The 22,295-nt window shown below is 38.5% G+C and overlaps 1 protein-coding gene across 46 annotated transcripts in view; it reads left to right on the top strand.

Annotated features, from left to right (window-relative positions):
* PTPRD (protein tyrosine phosphatase receptor type D) overlaps positions 1–22,295 on the top strand; it is an 834,341-nt gene that overhangs the window by 669,337 nt on the left and 142,709 nt on the right. For all 46 annotated transcript variants that reach the window (XM_019815913.3, XM_045043800.1, XM_045043802.1 and 43 more), the window contains one exon: positions 18,200–18,290. In XM_019815913.3, coding sequence (XP_019671472.2) covers positions 18,200–18,290 — 91 coding nt within the window. The remainder of the gene's footprint in view (positions 1–18,199; positions 18,291–22,295) is intronic.

The following is a 22,295-nucleotide window of genomic DNA, read 5'->3' as shown; positions in this document are numbered from 1 at the left end:
TGGAAAAACAAAATTAAAAAATGCAAGTTTTCTGTTTTAGATGGAGCACAGTGTAGAGGTCAATGGGCCTGAATTGAAAAAATAAATCTAGTCAATAAAGTGGTATTTACTGGTTGTATATAGCTAGTTGATTGTAGCCAGTGCATTTTATAAGCAGTATAGCTAGCTGGTTGTAGCCAATAGAAGAAAAAAAAATATTTTCACTGCTATCTATTAAGTATGAGTATTGAGGTTGGCCCTGGAGAACAAATGAAGATGTGATCTCTGTTTTCAAAGAACGAACATAGACGTGCGTTGGTGGCTCAGTTGGTTGGTGTCCAACTTGGGCTCAGGTCACGATCTCATGGTTAGTGGGTTCGAGCCCCACGTCGGGCTCCATGCTGACAGCTCAGATCCCAGAACCTGTTTCTGATTCTGTGCCTCCCTCTGTCTCTGCACCTACCCTGCTCATGCTGAGTCTCTCAAAAGTAAACAAACATTAAAAAATTTAAAAAAAAAGAACTAGCATAGAGTGGGGGATACCCAGAAACAGACAGACATAATACATGCTAATGATAGAGTTATACTCTATTGTAAGAGCATCTAACCAAGAATTAAATGGGTCAAGGAAGTTTCTCATTTAATCTTTAAGGACAGGTAGGGCACATACAAAAAAAAATTCCTTCATTAGTGAAGGAAGGAAGTTATTTTGTAAGGTCTAGAGAAGAGAAGTGAGAGAAGTATACAAGAGTCAAGTTACACTCAAAACTTGGGACTATATCCTATAGACAGTGGGAATTCATTAAAGCTTTTTATGCAGGAGAATGGCATGTACCATTTTATATAATACCTAAGTTTCCTTTTTTTCCATTTTAGGAAATATATATTGAGTACCTGCTACATGGTAGAGTATTGTGCTGCCTGCTTGCTTTCTCATTGTTTCTATCCCACATGATCATGTTTAGATGAAACTTAATATAAACGATTTGAAGGTCAAGAAGAGCCATTTATAACATAGTTTATGGGCCATTGGGATCTTCACATTTAGCAGCAATATGGTGACATAATTGGGACAGTTCTTAGGGAAGGTGGCTCCTGAAGGCATATGTTGGAAGGATTGGAGCACCATAGAGAAAAGTGTTGGGATGTCATTGCATAGTTGGTTGATTCTAAGTAAATGACAAGATTCTGAAATCAGAAGGTGATGAGGGAAATAGAATGCAGAGGCAGATGAGAGCAGTAGTGTAGTAGGAATTGGTAACCAATTTAATGAGGGATCAATCAAAGGGAAATGTCATAGATGAGAGTTGAGCTTGGATGACAAAGTGAATGATGATGCCACCATTCATCGAAAGAATGAAAAATCAGGAAGAAATTGATGACTTCAATTTTGTGTATGTTTTACATGAGATATCAGTGAAATATCTAGTTAGAGATGTGGGTTTAAAGAAATTGCTATGATTATAGGTAGAAAGTTGAGAATTGTTAACAGAGCAGCAATGGATTCATGGAAAGAGATGGAATCACTGAGACACTGAGGTGAAGACATGAAGCAAAAGGCTAAATAAAGTAAAGGTCTCAGGATGAAAGAGCCAGTAAAGGACACAGAGTGGGATTTGTTACAGGGTTAAATGGAGAACCAAGCCAGAGCAAGTTCATGGCAAAAGAATTTTCAGGAAAGTGTATGCTGTCAAGAATTTACAAAGGTCCAGACAACTTAAAGAAGATAACTGAAAAAAATCAGCTGTTAAAAAGTACAATTATAGGGAGAACTCGAAATATGGCGGCATAGGAGGACGCTGGGCTCACCGCACGTCCTGCTGATCACTTAGATTCCACCTACACCTGCCTAAATAACCCAGAAAACCGCCAGAGGATTAGCAGAATGGAGTCTCCGGAGCCAAGCGCAGACGAGAGGCCCACTGAAGAGGGTAGGAAGGGCGGTGAGGCGGTGCACACTCCACAGACTGGTGGGAGGGAGCCGGGGCGGAGGGGCTGCTCGTCGGCCAAGCAGAGCCCCTGAGTCTGGCTTGCAAAAGCGGAGGGGCTGGATGGACAGAGTGTGTTCCCACAGCAAGCTCCACTTAGCATCTAGGAGGTCATAAGTTAACAGCTCTGCTCAGAAAGCGGGAAGGCTGGAGGACAAAGGGAGGGAGAGCTGATGAGCCCCCGGACGACAGAGCTCAGTTTGGCAGGGAACAAAGGCGTCATCTCCCACGCCCATCCCCCAGCCAAAATCCCAAAGGGAACCAGTTCCTGCCAGGGAACTTGCTCCCTCTGTACAAACACCCAACTCTGTGCTTCTGCGGAGCCAAACCTCCAGCAGTGGATCTGACTCCCTCCCGCTGCCACAGGGCCCCTCCTGAAGTGGATCACCTAAGGAGAAGTGAGCTAAGCCTGCCCCTCCTGCCCCCGTGCACCTTGCCTACCCACCCCAGCTAATACGCCAGATCCCCAGCACCACAAGCCTGGCAGTGTGCAAGTAGCCCAGACAGGCCACGCCACCCCACAGTGAATCCCACCCCTAGGAGAGGGGAAGAGAAGGCATACACCAGTCTGACTGTGGCCCCAGCAGTGGGCTGGAGGCAGACATCAGGACTGACTGCGGCCCCGCCCACCAACTCCAGTTATACACCACAGCACAGGGGAAGTGCCCTGCAGGTCCTCACCACGCCAGGGACTATCCAAAATGACCAAACGGAAGAATTCCCCTCAGAAGAATCTCCAGGAAATAACAACAGCTAATGAACTGATCAAAAAGGATTTAAATAATATAACAGAAAGTGAATTTAGAATAATAGTCATAAAATTAATCGCTGGGCTTGAAAACAGTATAGAAGACAGCAGAGAATCTCTTGCTACAGAGATCAAGGGACTAAGGAACAGTCACGAGGAGCTGAAAAGCGCTTTAAACGAAATGCAAAACAAAATGGAAACGACAACAGCTCGGATTGAAAAGGCAGAGGAGAGAATAGGTGAACTAGAAGATAAAGTTATGGAAAAAGAGGAAGCTGAGAAAAAGAGAGATAAAAAAATCCAGGAGTATGAGGGGAAAATTAGAGAACTAAGTGATACACTAAAAAGAAATAATATATGCATAATTGGTATCCCAGAGGAGGAAGAGAGAGGGAAAGGTGCTGAAGGGGTACTTGAAGAAATAATAGCTGAGAACTTCCCTCAACTAGGGAAGGAAAAAGGCATTGAAATCCAAGAGGCACAGGGAACTCCCTTCAGACATAACTTGAATCGATCTTCTGCACGACATATCATAGTGAAACTGGCAAAATACAAGGATAAAGAGAAAATTCTGAAAGCAGCAAGGGATAAACGTGCCCTCACATATAAAGGGAGACCTATAAGACTCGTGACTGATCTCTCTTTTGAAACTTGGCAGGCCAGAAAGAATTGGCACGATATTTTCAGTGTGCTAAACAGGAAAAATATGCAGCCGAGAATCCTTTATCCAGCAAGTCTGTCATTTACAATAGAAGGAGAGATAAAGGTCTTCCCGAACAAACAAAAACTGAAGGAATTTGTCACCACTAAACCAGCCCTACAAGAGATCCTAAGGGGGATCCTGTGAGACAAAGTCCCAGAGACATCACTACAAGCATAAAACATACAGACATCACAATGACTCTAAACCCGTATCTTTCTATAATAACACTGAATGTAAATGGATTAAATGCGCCAACCAAAACACATAGGGTATCAGAATGGATAAAAAAACAAGACCCATCTATTTGCTGTCTACAAGAGACTCATTTTAGACCTGAGGACACCTTTAGATTGAGAGTGAGGGGATGGAGAACTATTTATCATGCGACTGGAAGCCAAAAGAAAGCTGGAGTCGCCATACTTATATCAGACAAACTAGTCTTTAAATCAAAGGCTGTAACAAGAGATGAAGAAGGGCATTATATGATAATTACAGGGTCTATCCATCAGGAAGAGCTAACAATTATAAATGTCTATGCGCCGAATACCGGAGCCCCCAAATATATAAAACAATTAGTCACAAACATAAGCAACCTTATTGATAAGAATGTGGTAATTGCGGGGGACTTTAACACTCCACTTACAGAAATGGATAGATCATCTAGACACACGGTCAATAAAGAAACAAGGGCCCTGAATGAGACATTGGATCAGATGGACTTGACAGATATATTTAGAACTCTGCATCCCAAAGCAACAGAATATACTTTCTTCTCGAGTGCACATGGAACATTCTCCAAGATAGATCATATACTGGGTCACAAAACAGCCCTTCATAAGTTTACAAGAATTGAAATTATACCATGTATACTTTCAGACCACAATGCTATGAAGCTTGAAATCAACCCCAGGAAAAAGTCTGGGAAACCTCCAAAAGCATGGAGGTTAAAGAACACCCTACTAACGAATGAGTGGGTCAACCAGGCAATTAGAGAAGAAATTAAAAAATATATGGAAACAAACGAAAATGAAAATACAACAATCCAAACGCTTTGGGACGCAGCGAAGGCAGTTCTGAGAGGAAAATACATTGCAATCCAGGCCTATCTCAAGAAACAAGAAAAATCCCAAATACAAAATCTAACAGCACACCTAAAGGAACTAGAAGCAGAGCAGCAAAGACACCTTAAACCCAGCAGAAGAAGAGAAATAATAAAGATCAGAGCAGAAATAAACAATATAGAATCCATAAAAACTGTAGAGCAGATCAACGAAACCAAGAGCTGGTTTTTTGAAAAAATAAACAAAATTGACAAACCTCTAGCCAGGCTTCTCAAAAAGAAAAGGGAGATGACCCAAATAGATAAAATCAGGAATGAAAATGGAATTATTACAACCAATCCCTTAGAGATACAATCAATTATCAGGGAATACTATGAAAAATTATATGCCAACAAATTGGACAACCTGGAAGAAATGGACAAATTCCTCAACACCCACACTCTTCCAAAACTCAATCAGGAGGAAATAGAAAGCTTGAACAGACCCATAACCAGCGAAGAAATTGAATCGGTTATCAAAAATCTCCCAACAAATAAGAGTCCAGGACCAGATGGCTTCCCAGGGGAGTTCTACCAGACGTTTAAAGCAGAGATAATACCTATCCTTCTCAAGCTATTCCAAGAAATAGAAAGGGAAGGAAAACTTCCAGACTCATTCTATGAGGCCAGTATTACTTTGATTCCTAAACCAGACAGAGACCCAGTAAAAAAAGAGAACTACAGGCCAATATCCCTGATGAATATGGATGCAAAAATTCTCAATAAGATACTAGCAAATCGAATTCAACGGCATATAAAAGAATTATTCACCATGATCAAGTGGGATTCATTCCTGAGATGCAGGGCTGGTTCAACATTCGCAAATCAATCAACGTGATACATCACATTAACAAAAAAAAAAAGAGAAGAACCATATGATCCTGTCAATCGATGCAGAAAAGGCCTTTGACAAAATCCAGCACCCTTTCTTAATAAAAACCCTTGAGAAAGTCGGGATAGAAGGAACATACTTAAAGATCATAAAAGCCATTTATGAAAAGCCCACAGCTAACATCATCCTCAATGGGGAAAAACTGAGAGCTTTTTCCCTGAGATCAGGAACACGACAGGGATGCCCACTCTCACCGCTGCTGTTTAACATAGTGCTGGAAGTTCTAGCATCAGCAATCAGACAACAAAAGGAAATCAAAGGCATCAAAATTCGCAAGGATGAAGTCAAGCTTTCGCTTTTTGCAGATGACATGATATTATACATGGAAAATCTGATAGACTCCACCAAAAGTCTGCTAGAACTGATACATGAATTCAGCAAAGTTGCAGGATACAAAATCAATGTACAGAAATCAGTTGCATTCTTATACACTAACAATGAAGCAACAGAAAGACAAATAAAGAAACTGATCCCATTCATAATTGCACCAAGAAGCATAAAATACCTAGGAATAAATCTAACCAAAGATGTAAAAGATCTGTATGCTGAAAACTATAGAAAGCTTATGAAGGTAATTGAAGAAGATATAAAGAAATGGAAAGACATTCCCTGCTCATGGATTGGAAGAATAAATATTGTCAAAATGTCAATGCTACCCAAAGCTATCTACACATTCAATGCAATCCCAATCAAAATTGCACCAGCATTCTTCTCGAAACTAGAACAAGCAATTCTAAAATTCATATGGAACCACCAAAGGCCCCGAATAGCCCAAGTAATTTTGAAGACGAAGACCAAAGCGGGAGGCATCACAATCCCAGACTTTAGGCTCTACTACAAAGCTGTCATCATCAAGACAGCATGGTATTGGCACAAAAACAGACACATAGACCAATGGAATAGAATAGAAACCCCAGAACTAGATCCACAAACGTATGGCCAACTCATCTTTGACAAAGCAGGAAAGAACATCCAATGGAAAAAAGACAGCCTCTTTAACAAATGGTGCTGGGAGAACTGGACAGCAACATGCAGAAGGTTGAAACTAGACCACTTTCTCACACCATTCACCAAAATAAACTCAAAATGGATAAAGGACCTGAATGTGAGACAGGAAACCATCAAAACCTTAGAGGAGAAAGCAGGAAAAGACCTCTCTGACCTCAGCCGTAGCAATCTCTTACTTGACACATCCCCAAAGGCAAGGGAATTAAAAGCAAAAGTGAATTACTGGGACCTTATGAAGATAAAAAGCTTCTGCACAGCAAAGGAAACAACCAACAAAACTAAAAGGCAACCAACGGAATGGGAAAAGATATTTGCAAATGACATATCGGACAAAGGGCTAGTATCCAAAATGTATAAAGAGCTCACCAAACTCCACACCCGAAAAACAAATAACCCAGTGAAGAAATGGGCAGAAAACATGAATAGACACTTCTCTAAAGAAGACATCCGGATGGCCAACAGGCACATGAAAAGATGTTCAGCGTCGCTCCTTATCAGGGAAATACAAATCAAAACCACACTCAGATATCACCTCACGCCAGTCAGAGTGGCCAAAATGAACAAATCAGGAGACTATAGATGCTGGAGAGGATGTGGAGAAACGGGAACCCTCTTGCACTGTTGGTGGGAATGCAAATTGGTGCAGCCGCTCTGGAAAGCAGTGTGGAGGTTCCTCAGAAAATTAAAAATAGACCTACCCTATGACCCAGCAATAGCACTGCTAGGAATTTATCCAAGGGATACAGGAATGCTGATGCATAGGGGCACTTGTACCCCAATGTTTATAGCAGCACTCTCAACAATAGCCAAATTATGGAAAGAGCCTAAATGTCCATCAACGGATGAATGGATAAAGAAATTGTGGTTTATATACACAATGGAATACTACGTGGCAATGAGAAAGAATGAAATATGGCCTTTTGTGGCAACGTGGATGGAGCTGGAGAGTGTGATGCTAAGTGAAATAAGCCATACAGAGAAAGACAGATACCATATGGTTTCACTCTTATGTGGATCCTGAGAAACTTAACAGAAACCCATGGGGGAAGGGAAGGAAAAAAAAAAAAAAAGAGGTTAGAGTGGGAGAGAGCCAAAACATAAGAGACTTTTAAAAACTGAGAACAAACTGAGGGTTGATGGGGGGTGGGAGGGAGGGGAGGGTGGGTGATGGGTATTGAGGAGGGCACCTTTTGGGATGAGCACTGGGTGTTGTATGGAAACCAATTTGACAATAAATTTCATATATTAAAAAAAAGTACAATTATAAACAAGAAGTTTTTAATGTACAGCCATGGTTGAAATTTAGGAAAATCTAATAATTGGCTACTTTAGACTTAGCTAAAACCAATTCTTCCAAAGGAAACTTTTTGTTCTTATTTGTTTGGTGAAATAATTGAAGGATTTCAACCAGATGGTGGATGTTCTAAATGATTATGACTAAAATAAATTTACTGAGAAATAAGATCTCCTGTTTTTCATCCACCCTTCTTTTTCTATCATTCAGAAAACTGGAAATGAGAATGGAATATAAGTGTAATTTTTATCTCAACAAAATTGAATATGAAAGTGAGATTATGTTTATCCATTTTTGTTTAATCTATGGATTTTTTAAAAATCTCCCACCCTAGTGCCAGGCAATGTTTCAGGGATTTAGGAGAGATAATGCTGACTTTCTCACTGCTCTGACAAAACATAGTTAATTGGGGAATTTGGGCAAGTAGAGTCAGTTAAAGTGGAGTTTTAGGATACCAAGATGAGATGGATCAGGGAAGCCAAAGGAGGAGCTCCCAACCCCAGGTTAGTAGCTCAGGGAAGGTTCCCAGAGAAAGTGACATTGAAACTGAGGCTTAAAGAATGACAAGAGCCTATTCGGTCCATGGGAGTGGGGTTGAGGAGACACTGTTTCAGGCAGAAGACAGCATATGTGACACTGCAGAAGCAAGAGAAAGACAAGCACTTGTCATTTGTCCACCTCTTACCCATCCACTAGAACATTCCATGTGCATCCAACAAACATGTATTCTATACATAGTGTATTGCCAATGCCAGGTCTGGAAAACAGAAACATGACTGAGATAATATGGCAGAACAGATTTTTAAAAAAATCATGTGAATATAATAGAGTCAGTATTGCCAGAGTTCCAGCCCAACTTGGGTATCAGGGGAGACATCTAGAAGGACCTGGTATTTAATCTGAGTCCTGGAGGATGGGAAAGATTTAGGAAAGGTAAAATAGTTGCAAACAATGAAAGAACAGGGGGAAGATACAGAGTATAAATTTGATCCATTCAAAAACATGAACTGTCTATTCAGGGAAAGAGCTATTGAAAGATGAAAATAGTATAGTATAATTTGTAGTATTTGTTATTAGTTTGCAAGACTTAAAAAAAAAAGTCTAGTGGCTGTTTACCAAATTGGCTTGGAAGATTGTGTTAGACGTTATTGAGAAATGGTATTTTTGTCCTTTGATGGTAGATCTCTGGTTCATTTTCCAATTTCTGAATGAGTTGAGAATATTGCAGAATATAGTCTATCTTTTACTGATTTTCTTTAGCTTCAATTTTTCTCTCTGTTTAATTTATATACTTCCTCCTCCTATATTTGAAATGGGAGCTGGGGAAAACAGATAAAACATTGGTAACAAAGAGAAGAGACAATGATACATAAAAAGAAAGAAAATGATTTGGGGGTGGGGATGTGTTCTAGAAATGAATTAAAGATTCTCAGAAATATATTCTAGTTTCTCTGGGAAAAAGAGCAAAAGACAAACTTAGGAAAGCGTGAGGAAAGTGTCAGAACAACAAGAAATCAAATGCAAATCTCCTGTTAGAAAAACAAACAAGCAAAAAACAACGCTAAACAACCTACACACATTGGATTTTTTCAAAGGATAACACAGTTACCCGTCCAGTGTTCATGTGGCACAGCCCATTATCACAGGCAGCTGTGTGCCATGCTGTGCTGCTTGCAGCAGTTGGCAAGTTATGCAATGAGAAAGGAATGTGGCTTTTTGTTCAGTATGCCATGGGAGATATGAGAAGAGGAAACAGGATTGATACCAGAGCTGTGGGCTGGGGTTCTAACTTTCATTTAGGTGAAAGTTATTTAGAAAAATACTTCCAATTTGTTTTCTGGTGAAATGCAGTTTTGGTGATTGAAAGACTGTTTTATCAACAGAAACCATGATTTTCTCATTTCTGGCCAACCTCACTGGGAAGTCTTGATCCCTACCCCCAACTTCTCACCACCCAGAAACAAATCTGTCTCTTGTAAATATAACACAGTTGTGGCTCATTGCCCCTGCATTCTTTCTTACTTGGTTTTTGCCTGGAGAAGTGGGGAGCTCCCTCAGGGAAAGGCTAAATTTCTTATGAAATAAACCTGTAGGTCCTGCAGGTTCTGATACCAAGAGTCTGGGGTGTTTCAACCTTCTACTTGGATAGATTCTTAGGGGGCAGAATGCCAGTCAAAAATCTAGCAACTCCATCATTCTCCTGAAGCAAGTTGTAGTGACAAAGGGAACTTCACTGACTTTATAGAGAAGGATTGTACTCTGGATGGTAAGGGAAAATGTACCACACAAATTTCACTAAGACATAAGCTGCCAGAAGTTACTGAATGTAAGTTAGTTTCATAGTAATCATTTTATATTTATGAAAAACAGAAACAAATAAGAGCATTTTATGAAACGTTAAATGTCTTTGGTCTTACTAATTTGGCTTTCAGGTTGGCCTACTTTTTCTTCTTCTAAAGAAGATATTTTTGGAAGCATGGCTTATAAAGGTGCTTCATAAAACATGTACACCATTACTAGTTTAATGTATTTATATTATAGTCTGCTTAATATTTAATGAAAAATAATTTATTACACAGTTGTCAACTGCAGTGGTAAAGACTTAAATGTGTATAGTGCTTTACAGTTTACCAAAGACATTTAAGTGTTTTCTTTAAGTCACAAAACCCTGTGAGGTAGGTATTCTCCTCATTTACAGGTGAGTAAAGTGAAGCTTAGGGATACTAAGTCCCCTGGCCACAATCATAAAGTTGATACTAAGAACAGTTATAAAAGTGACAGGGGGCTTGATAGTTGCTGTGCAAGGGCACTACACACATTAACTGGTGGAATCTTCACAAGAAGGCTGCTTCTCTTTTTATAGCTGAGGAAGTTAGGAGGGTTACTAACTTGCCCTGGCCACATAAGAGCATAAACAGCGAGGAAAGATTTGAACCCAGGCAGCCTAGCTCCAAGCCCACATGTTGAACCATGCACATAGAATTTATTGGTCAGACCAGGACAATTTTTCCCCCTAGGGCAATTGATAAATAATTAAGAACTCAAGGACAAACCAGACACAAAGCTTAGAACCAGACACATGTGCCTGGTCATAGATAATGGAAATGTGTGTTATGGAACAATAAAATCAGTAGTTTGCCATGATAATTTAGATGAAAGGTAAAGGGAGAGGCTTCCCAGAGGTCAGCATTATCTTCCACCATTTTACAAAAAAGGAAAATGAGGCTTGAGGTAATTAAGGAACTTTAACTTGTCTGACAACTAGCTGAAATGATTGAAAACCTTAATTTAAACATAGAGTATGGAAACATCATTCAACCTGCTTTGGTTTTTCTATGGTAAATTAATTTGATTTAAACAATATATGCCCAAATAACCATGGTAAATTATACATATACGTATACACATACATATGTGTGTATGTATATGTGTATATATATATATATATATATATATATATACATAATTATTTAAGGAATGACATTCATCATTAAATTCTGAGACAGATTTTGACCTCCTAGTTAAATAATGAGTTTGAGAATGCTAATATATTCTGCTAATAAAAAAAGCCTGGCTGAATTTGAAGTGGGACTGCCACAAAGAACAGAGCTTGTGTTCCCAAATAATTATATGGAGCTGGGCCCCTTGGTGATAACATATTAAATAAAATTAGTAAAACTTTACTTAATATAATTAAAATTCTGAAGGTTAGATTTAACTTATCTAATTAAATCTAATATACTGGGAAAACACAGCTTACTTTATAAGTAATCAGGGCATTTGCAGATATATTGATTCTGAAGTTATTTATTTTTCTACTAGTTTAATAGTTAAAGTCTATGTCCAAAAAAATGTGTTTTGAGCTTACACCTCCAAGCTTGGCTTAAATTGGCAAAACATAGTATAAACTTTAATTTTATCCATATATAATAAGCTGATCTATATCCAAAATTTTTTTTTTCCATTTCAAGCAGGTTCTTTCAGATCATATGATTTGCTTGATTTGAATTTGCAGGGTACATCTTAGCTCTCCATTTCACTTCTCCTATCTGAATCATCTTTTTCCCCCTTATTATCCCATGAGATTAGAACAAGGATCACTACTACATTGGTGAAGAAAAAAAAAAAACTTTTGCAGTAAGAACTATTTTCTATAAACAGCATTTGGCTATGTCATTGCTGGTTTGGAGAAAGTAAAAAATGATGTATTGAGATTGAGAGTTGGAAGTTTTTTTTTTGTTGTTTTGTTTTTAAAGTTTATTTATTTTGAGAGAGAGATAAAGAGAGCGTGTGAGTGGAATGGGACATAGAGAGAGAGAAAGAGAGAATCCCAAGCTGTCTCTATGCTGTCTGCATGGAGCCTGGCATGGGGCTTGATCTTACAAACCATCACAGCCTGAGCTGAGATCCAGAGTCAGAGGCTTAACCAATTGAGCACTCAGGTGCCCTGAGCGTTGGAAGTTCTAATGGAAGAGAAGGGCTCCGAATGTGTTTGACTGACTGATTTAGAGACATATAAGTTCCCAAGAGCCACCTATCCCACCCACTTAACACTTTTCAGTGGCAAAAGAAATTAGTGATAAAATGGCAAAGATGAAAAACATTTCAGGGAGGTTATATGTACATTTGCTTTAGCAATACATTTCTTTTTTAAAAAAAAATTTTAATTTTTATTTATTTTGAGACAGAGAGAGACAGCATGAATGGGGGAGGGTCAGAGAGAGAGGGAGGCACAGAATCCGAAGCAGGCTCCAGGCTCTGAGCTGTCAGCACAGAGCCCGACCCGGGGCTCGAACCCACGAACCGCGAGATCATGACTTGAGCCAAAGTTGGATGCCCAACCAACAGAGCCACCCAGGCGCCCCAATACATTTCTTTTTTTTTTTAATTTTTTTTTCAACGTTTATTTATTTTTGGGACAGAGAGAGACAGAGCATGAACGGGGGAGGGGCAGAGAGAGGGAGACACAGAATCGGAAACAGGCTCCAGGCTCTGAGCCATCAGCCCAGAGCCTGACGCGGGGCTCGAACTCGCGGACCGCGAGATCGTGACCTGGTTGAAGTCGGATGCTCAACCGACTGCGCCACCCAGGCGCCCCAAATTTCTAATATACATGTCTTAAATAGTATAAGAAATACAATAGGGTAATTGATCTAATCATCTAATCAGAGAGGTCAGAAAAGGTTTTTATTAGAAAATAAAAAGTAAGTTGCTATTTGAAGAAAGAGAGGAGTTAACTTTGGACTTGTGTAAGTGACAGAAGGTTCTAGGCAATTCTGTTTTCCTAGATCAGTGATCTAGAATGATCAAGGGTTTCACAACAGAATAGACCAGAGTAAGTTCAAGAAACTGAATCAGGGTTTAACTCAGAGGGTGTGGAGAAATGTATTTAGTCAAGATTCAGCTGAGTCTTGTAATACTGTGTGGCCTTTACCCTATGAGAATATCCTATCCTTTCCAATGAGAATCCATTGGAATGTTTTAAAAATAGTAGTGGTACAATCAGTTGTCTATTGCAAAGTATAAATTTCAGAGTCTGGACTAAAGGGGGTTAAATTCAAAGATGAAAGAAAGTCAGGAGACCAAGATAGTAATCCAAGCATGAGACAATGATAGGAGGCTGGAATGGTGGCTGCAGAGATAGGAAGAATTGAATGTACTATAGAGTATGGAAGTAATAGGACTTGGTGGCATATTGAATATGAGAGAGGGAAAGCGTTAAAGCAAATTGTCAATGATAACACCTAGGGTTATAGCAAATGGCGTGTGGTGCAATGGTAGAAGGTTTATTTTGGAGATATATTATTTGTTTTGTTTTAACCCCAGTAAATTTGAGGTAGTTTTGTGACATAGAAATGGAGACATGGAGTTGGAATTGGATAAACCTGTGGAGTCAGAGGAGCATTCTGAGATGAAGAGAAGAATCTGCAGATAATTTGCATCTAGGTCATAACTGATGCACTGAGCTAGAATGAGACATGTAGGAAGAAGGGGAGTAAAGAGAAATCCTTGACTAGATCTTGAAGGATTCCATTATTTAATAAGCTGGGTAGTGAATAATAAATCCTGTTGAGGAAATAAGGTTAATGTGGTGAGAGATGTAAGCAGAAAACCAGGAGAGCTGGAAACAGAGAAATGGCTGAGGTTTCATGGAGGGTCTTGTTAACATTTACAGATTCTGCTAAGAGACCGCCTAGGACAAAAGTTAAGAACTCTCCTTTTGATGCAGTTCTACCAAGGTCACTGAGGACCCTGACATGGACAATATGGACAATGAGATAGGTTAATGAGGCAGGAGCTAGAATACAGTTGGCTGGAGACTGAATGGAAGACAAGGTAATGGAGAACACAGGTCTCCTCAGAATTTGGGCAGTGAGGGTAGGACAGCGAGAGAGTTGACTAGAGTGGAATGTGGTTGGTTTGTTTTTTCAATGGCAGCTATTTATATAGGGTTGGAAGCTAATGGAATCCAAAAGGCAGGGAGAAGTTGATACACGAGAGAGAGAAGGGGTACAACATATAGTCAACTTTCTAAGACACTGGAAAATGGGAACCAATTCAAGAAAGTGATTGGTCTTAACAAATGGAGCTATGCCATCTACTGTGCCCAAAGGACAGATTATGGTTTACGGTCAGATGCAGGTAGCCTTGTAGTTCGGTACATGGAAGATGAGAGAATTTTAGTCTGAATGTTTATATTTTCTCTTTATTTAGATATAAGACCATCTTCTAGTGGGGAGGTAAGAATGTCAAAGGTTTGAGGCCAAGGGAGAAAGTTTAAAAACCTTGTACAAAATAAAAGGACGAGGCTATTAGAGGGGTTTGGGTGGAATGGCCAGGCAGCACTGAAGGCCTGAGTTTGCTGAATATGAATTTATGGAATCATTCTCCCCTGTGAATTATTTCTCAAGCTGTATGCTGCTCCTTGGGTTCAGGCACAGACAAGAGCAATTGCAGGTTTTAGCTAATATCGAGTGGAAGATGTGGGTTCTGGAGAAAAAGAGTCAAAGGTCTGAGAACCCTGGGTGGTGCATGGGTCAGCCCTTTGGAGCTTGAAATCACCCAGAATGATGGCAGAACATGGGAGAGAAGAAAGACTATTGAGCCTGGCTGTCAGGGGGACAGAGAAAAAAGAAATACAGGGGAAAGAAAGGGGATTCTGAAGAGTTTTGTAAATGGCAAAAATCAGTGAGAGAAGAGCATAATGTAGCTGAAATATATGGGCTTCAAAAAAAAATAAAAGAGGCGCTTGTCTTTTTACTTGCTTTTTTTTTTAGCTAAAGAGTGGAGGGGAAAATGCCTGTAATAAGCACTAGTGAGCCAGGAGGGAAACCCTAGGCCCTACATCTGAGGTTCATGGGTGGAAGAGGAGCATGAATAAACGGCCACCACATGAGAAGCCTGCGAGGGAAGCAGGATTGTCAGGGGAAAACCAGGTTTCAGGCAAGGCAAAGACATATGGGTGTTTACAAAGCCATGGTTGCAGAGAACACAGCTGAAATGTGTGGATTTAGTCCCAGGCAAGACTTTCTTATAATATGAAGTTCCAAACTCCCTAGGCCATATTTATTTCAATTTATTCCACCTTTACTGCTCTAGGTGAACGCTTTGGACATCAGAAGACAGAAAAGTCCATGCATATCCAGCCACACTGTTAATTACTTGCTATAGGGGAGGCTGTTCACTTCTTATCCCAGCCCCAAGTTAAACACATAGTTGGGATAACACTGGCAGAAGAAAAGAGCGAATTCTATTTTTCTGTACAAGAATAGCAATTCAAGTATGAAACCAGGATAACAATTAATAGAATTCATCATCTTAACCTTGATTTTTAGGATTCTGAATGGCGACAATGGGAACTCTTTGATAAGGTGTAGTATCATTACTTTAGGTGAAGAAAAACTGTCCTGACTTAGTGCAATTGGTATTGAAAAGCAAGATGTTCTCTGATGAGTGTGTTTATCAAGTACATCTGCAGTGTGATTTTGTACGCTCACTTGCAGCCCCTGTCATTCTTCTCCAGGCTCATTTAACATGATGAACTTGTTTGGCAAATCCTTCAGGTGGTGGTGGGAGGATGGGAAGGGGAGGAAGCTTACTCTGGATCATAAAGTATAAGATACTGGCTTCTCTTACACTCCAGCTCTTCCTTCTCCCCCTCCTGGATCATCACAATTATTGGTAGGAAAGAAAATGATTGTCTAGGTGATGTGATTCTGGGAGACTGCTGATGAGTTGCTGAGAGCACCATAGTTGTCTGATGTGACCTGAATTCTTGATTAGGGAGAGAAAAAAATGACAAGTTCTTTAACTTGCGTCTCAGGGAATGTCACTGAGTTCCACTGAATAACATCCTTCAGATGCATCTCTCCCACCATGATGGTCCATACTAACAATAGCAGCTTGCATCAGCTTGGTGCCATACCACATACTGGGCTCTCCTTTTTCAGAGTATACAATTGAGATTCAGGGATGTTAAATGATCAGCTCAAGATCACACAGCAAATTAGTGACAGAGCTTAAATTCTGGGCCAGATATTCCAGATGCCACATTCTTTACCAAAACACTCTAAAATAACACCGTTCAGTATTATGAAAGCCACACCTGAAATTTTAAATCTTCTAGCAACTATAGCAAAAAGTACAAAGAAATGGGTAAAAATAATTTTAATAACATTTTATTTACGTAACATGTCAAGAATATTATAATTTAACATACGGTCACTATTAAATTTTTATTGCTGTGATATTTTACATTTACTTTTCACACTAAATCTTCAAAATCCCATGTCTTTTACACTTTGAACACATTTCAGCTCACATTAGCCACATTTCAGGTACTCGATAGCCACAGAGGGCTATCGGCTACCCTGTTGGACAGTGCAGCCCTAGCCTGTGTTTACGGAAACAGAGTTATCACAGGGTTTTACGGAGTTTATTGCAGGTTTTGTTTTGATACAAGTAGAAAGAGGCCTTCCTGAGCATACTGTTGGTCTCTGTGATATAATGTAATGCAAGGCTGGTAGTGCCTATCCTGCAGTCCCTTTCTCTGTGTGGCAGCCTTCTCTTCTAAAAGTGTGTATGTGTATAGCTGCACCTGGGTGGCTCAGTCGGTTAAGCATCAAACTCTCGGTTTCGGCTCAGGTCATAATCTCACAGTTTGTGGGATCAAGCCCCATGTCAGGCTCTGCACTGACAGTGTGGAGCCTGCTTAGGATTCTCTTTCTCCCTCTCTCTCAGCCTCTCCCTTGTTTGTGTGCTCTCTTTCTCTCTAAAAATAAATACATTTTTTAAAATAAAAAAATAAAAGTGTGTGTGCATGTTAATTTTCACAATGAATCTCCACAAAATAATGGAGTCCTTAACAAGTACTTTATAATACAAAGTAAATGAAAGAAAGAGCCAGACTATTGCCAAGGTTAAGATATATATAGGTTTGTATCCCCTTAATGTTTTCACTTGAGTCATAATTTAATCTCTCTGGATTTATCTTTTTGTTACCTGTCCTTATACAATTTTTGAGAGGTTAAAACTAGATTATACATTTGATGAAATACTTGAGTAGTAGGAAATAATTGATGTGTTAGCTATTATTACATACCTATGTTCTTGTATGGTTACTGCCAGAGATCATATAATCAGAGTCACTAACCATGAATACCAGAGCAAGGTACACATTTTGTGGAAATTAAAAAACAACTTTTCAAATAGCCCATATCTATTTGTGAACAGGTACCATTACATATTACTTAAATTTTGGTTGACTATTCTTAATGTGAGTAGTCAGTTACTTTTGTCTTCCTTGTACATGTTTTTTTTGAGATCTGTTGTGAGGGCCACAACAGATCTGTGTTGGAGTAGTGATGCCTCCAAATTTCTTCAGTATTTACCTTAGGGTTTGCAATTTGATGGGTAGAAAACAATTACATCCTTATATAACTGTTGTGAAATTATGGGTCATTTTTATGCTTTTAAGCATTTTATGCTTTTTTGGCTTTCCTCAGCCAAATAAAAAGTATTTGAGGGTTATATAAACAAAATCATTGTCATCATCATCTAGGCATTTGTATGAACTAAAAGTAATTTTTATTATACATTTTCTTTAAAAACAATTCCTCTTATAAATTGTAGATTCATAGAAAATACTTGGTTCAGCAGCTTGTGATGCTGGATTTCAGTATACCAGCCTCGCATGTGTCCAGCACCAGGGTCCTAACAAACTGTTTCTGCTCTGTTTATGATACCTAATAAAGAGTAGTCAACCATGGTGATAGTACCATACAAGAGCATTGAAGTCATGCATAAATGTCTACCCATGTTGTTTTTAAAATTGAACAAACAGGTGGTTATTTCTCATTGATGGACAAGTCACTCCATATCCATAATTTCCCTTCATTCTCAGTCACTAGTCTATGGAAGATTTAAGGACATATCCATTTTCTTTTCCCTTTGAACTAACCTTATTTTTGTCTGCCCATTCTTGTGCAGAGGTTACTACATAATAATTGTGCCTTTGAAGAAATCTCGTGGGAAATTTATCAAGCCATGGGAGAGTCCAGATGAAATGGAATTAGATGAGGTAACTATGTGTTTGTTGGCTGTGTCCTTCATTAGTTATTTAATTTATTAAACATCCTCTTCCCCTATATGGAAGCAAGTCTAATCCAGGTGCTGACTTTTGTATGGCTGGCTGGTCAGCTGGTTGGCTGGAAGGTTCAGTGCTATGGGTCTGATAACCTCCAGCGATCCCAGGAAAGAACATTTTGCTTTAATTAAAAGACATTTAGCTGAAATAAAGCTTACAACCTGTCTAATCTTTGTTGGCTTTAATATTTTGCCCCTTGCCCCTTGTAAAACATGATGCAAGGTGTAAAAGGTGAAGTGAATTGTCAGCAAAGACTTAATCATCATCGTTATCAATTCCAAGGTCTGCTTCATTAGTATAGTAGTAGCTGAAGCTATTACAAATGCTAAGTCGCAATTTGCACCAGAGTTCAACATTCGACCTACTACGCGTTCTTCACCAGTTTCTCACAGAATTGTGCTGGTTAGCACATGTTTGCCTTATTCTATATTTTGTAGAATTTCAGAATCAAAAATGCATTTAACTGCAGGGACAAACAAAACACATCATAAAATTTTGAGCCAAGCAAGAAATATAGAACAAAAATACAGAGCAAACACTAAATAGTATGATTTTAATTTTTGAAATCTTACAACAGTAGGTACATTTTAATTAGTACTCTTTTTGCAAAAAGAACATTTGTTTTTGGGGTTTTTTGGAAATTATTACATACCTAATATTACCTTATTTTATTTAGATGGGAAAACTGTGATCAGAAGTGTTAGGCCATATTCGTAGAGGGCCAAGCACGTTAACGGCTGCAATTCAGTCAAATGCAGGAAAGACTGCTATTTTAACATGAGGCTGGTTTGAATCACTTCAGAAGGCAAATTAAAAGGGCCCCACTTGGGAACATATAAGATTTTAATTTGTTGGGTTTATTTACAATAGACCCATCTTATGGCCAAACTTGTTATTTCCAGGTATTTTCTCTACCTTGAATTAGTGCAAACAGAGCAAGAGAAAGCAGAAATTTCTTAGCTGCATTACAGGGAAGTGGTGTTTATTTCATACATGTCAGCACTGAGGAGACTGTGATCTGACAGATAAAGGCCGTTAACTTCTTTTGGCAGACATATGTCCTCTCTAGACATATGGTTCATCATCACCGACTTCATTTATCTGAATTAAATTTGATCAAGTTCAGAACGGGAGATGAGTTCAAGGTTAGGACTATGCTTTTATGTCACTGCTTAATGATTAGATAAACATTGGAGGGGTGTAAAATGAGATACCATTTCAATAATGTCAAGTAATTTAAGTTATATATTTTTTTGTTGTTGGTAAGGAAGGAACAAATTTGTTTTTCTATATTAGAGGAATAGTCTTGCTCCATCTGCATATGCAAAATGTCAGTTGGTCTTTTCTAAACATTTGAACAAGGCATGCACCTACTTGCAACTATCAGTTAATCTTGAGATTGTTATTACTATATTATTATTATTACTTATTATTTTAATCAGCTTTTTAATAAATTACTGAATTCAATTGGAATTGGATTTAAAATGCAGACATAACTTGTACAATCTATGAATGTTCCTTCCTGTTTAAAAAAAAAAGGAATTAAGATCCAATCCAAAAATGATGTCAAATACTTTTAAGTAATAAGCTTTCCTTAGAAGCAGAACCATTTGCTAGTAATAGGAAGCTGATTCTCTTTTTATAGCCAGGTTTTAACCTCCAAAATGCACAGCAATGCTAATGGATTAAAGTATAGAGCTATATGACATTGAACTTTCCTGCAATTAAATTCTATGGGTCTGTGCTGCTGATTCCCATAACAAAGGGTCATTTTAATCATCCCACAAGTTGTGGTGCATTAATCTGTATAATAGTTTGATAAAGAACATTTATTAATTCAAAATTTTGGGGTCAGGATGGGTTGTTTCCCACTTTTCTTACTGATATAATTGAGACCACATTGTAGAATTAATGGTGGAAGAAATAAGATATGCATTGACTGGAAAATGAAAATTATTTCTGATAAAAAACTGAATCCCTTGATATATCTTCTGGAATTACCTCCAATACATTTTGTAACTATTGTGTAGGGGAACAAATGAAAGTAGGCTATGGCCTCACTTTATGCTTACTCATCCAGTTTCTGATCCCTACAGACATTTCCCCCCCTATCATGGATAATAAAAGCATTGTTGTAATTTTATCTATAGCTTGGTACTGCCAGCTTTGACAATGCAGTGTTCCTCTCTTAAATGTATTTGACCAAGTGATTTTTTAGAAAGGCCTATAATTCAAATCATTGAAACTGTATCATTGACTCGAATGGTGGCCTAAGGGGATTTCTGCATGTATGCCTCACATCTAGGACCACAAAAAATGGAAAGAGGCTTCCTAAACAGAGTGACTCTCAATATTATCTTCTGAGCTCATTTATCCTTTGTGTGGGGATAATCTCCACATAATAAATTCACGTACTGGAACTTCTGTTGTCAAGGTCAGACTGGGCAGAGCAGACGTTGATAGTCAAACTGAATTTTGGACAGAATGACTCATAAAATATTAGTTATATTTTATTCAGGGCAGGATTTATAATATATCATAATTTTTTCATTGCATTGTAGTTCAAAGGCTTGCTGCTAAATAATGTGGTCATTTGTGGTTATAACTTCAACCTACTGGGCAACTTTGGTGTCATCTGAGCACACTTGACCAGTTTAAAGAATAACACAGGAAGTGTCCTGCAGAGATTAGAGCAACCTACAGGGGCAGAGTTGATATTCCAGTTTTGACCTTAATGAATAGCTGCATTGGATCTAAGGAGCACCAAAAACCCAAATATTTTATTCTAAAGTGCTTTCCCTAAGTCTTCTAAAGAAACCTTAACAAAAGGTACTCATGGGGATGACAGTGATACGGATGAATTATGACAGTTTCATATATCTGAAATATGAATAAAATCAAGGTAGGGTTTGATCAGTGAAGTGGAAGAGGGGACACAGTCACATAAACAACTGTTGGTAAATGTTTCTGATTAACCAACTTCAAAAAGCTGTTCTGCTCATTTCCGGTACATTTGTCCTTCTTAAAGTAATGGTCCATCATTTATTGCATAGCAATAATAACCTTCATAATGACTCTTCCAGTATAATATTAAATATTTGGCATTAGAATTTTTAAAAAATAACATGTTAAAAGAATCCAGGTAAAGGAAATCTAAGTACATATTCATCTGCATTAATGAGAGCAGATTCACAAAAGTTGCATACGTTGAAGAATAGACTGAGGTAAAACAATTTAGGTTATCAATTTAGCTTAAATGTTGGATTTGTGTTTTCTTGATACTGTGCAACCATTAAGTGAACAAAAATATAGTTGAAAAAAATCTTTTACATGTAATTTCATTTTATTTCACCAGTTGATCAAATTATATATTGCCACTTTGTTATGCCTTAATTACCTCATTTATAAAATGGGAATATAATAGTAACCTACTTTATAAGGTTTATTATAAGGAGCAAATTAACTGATAAATATTTAGGCTTCTGAGAACAGTGCTTGGCACTAAGTGCTTAATAAATATTAGCTATCATTGTCATTAGCATTATTATAAGTAAACCTAAACTTGACACAGGATTGAAAGATAGTACTAAGTTTTTGGCCTTGTTTTATTACTACTTCATTGTTGCATAATTGATCAGCCTACCTGAATTTATCATCAGATAATCCACATTTGCCCACAGGTGACGCCCAGTCCATTGTGGTTTTTATTTTTTTTATTTTATTTTTTTTAATTTTTTTTTCAACGTTTATTTATTTTTGGGACAGAGAGAGACAGAGCATGAATGGGGGAGGGGCAGAGAGAGAGGGAGACACAGAATCGGAAACAGGCTCCAGGTTCTGAGCCATCAGCCCAGAGCCAGACGGGGCTCGAACTCACGGACCGCGAGATCGTGACCTGGCTGAAGTCGGACGCTTAACCGACTGCGCCACCCAGACGCC

The sequence above is a fragment of the Felis catus genome, chromosome D4 (assembly GCF_018350175.1).
Source record: "Felis catus isolate Fca126 chromosome D4, F.catus_Fca126_mat1.0, whole genome shotgun sequence".
Taxonomy (NCBI): domain Eukaryota; kingdom Metazoa; phylum Chordata; class Mammalia; order Carnivora; family Felidae; genus Felis; species Felis catus.
This window is presented reverse-complemented; position numbering and strand designations above follow the sequence as displayed.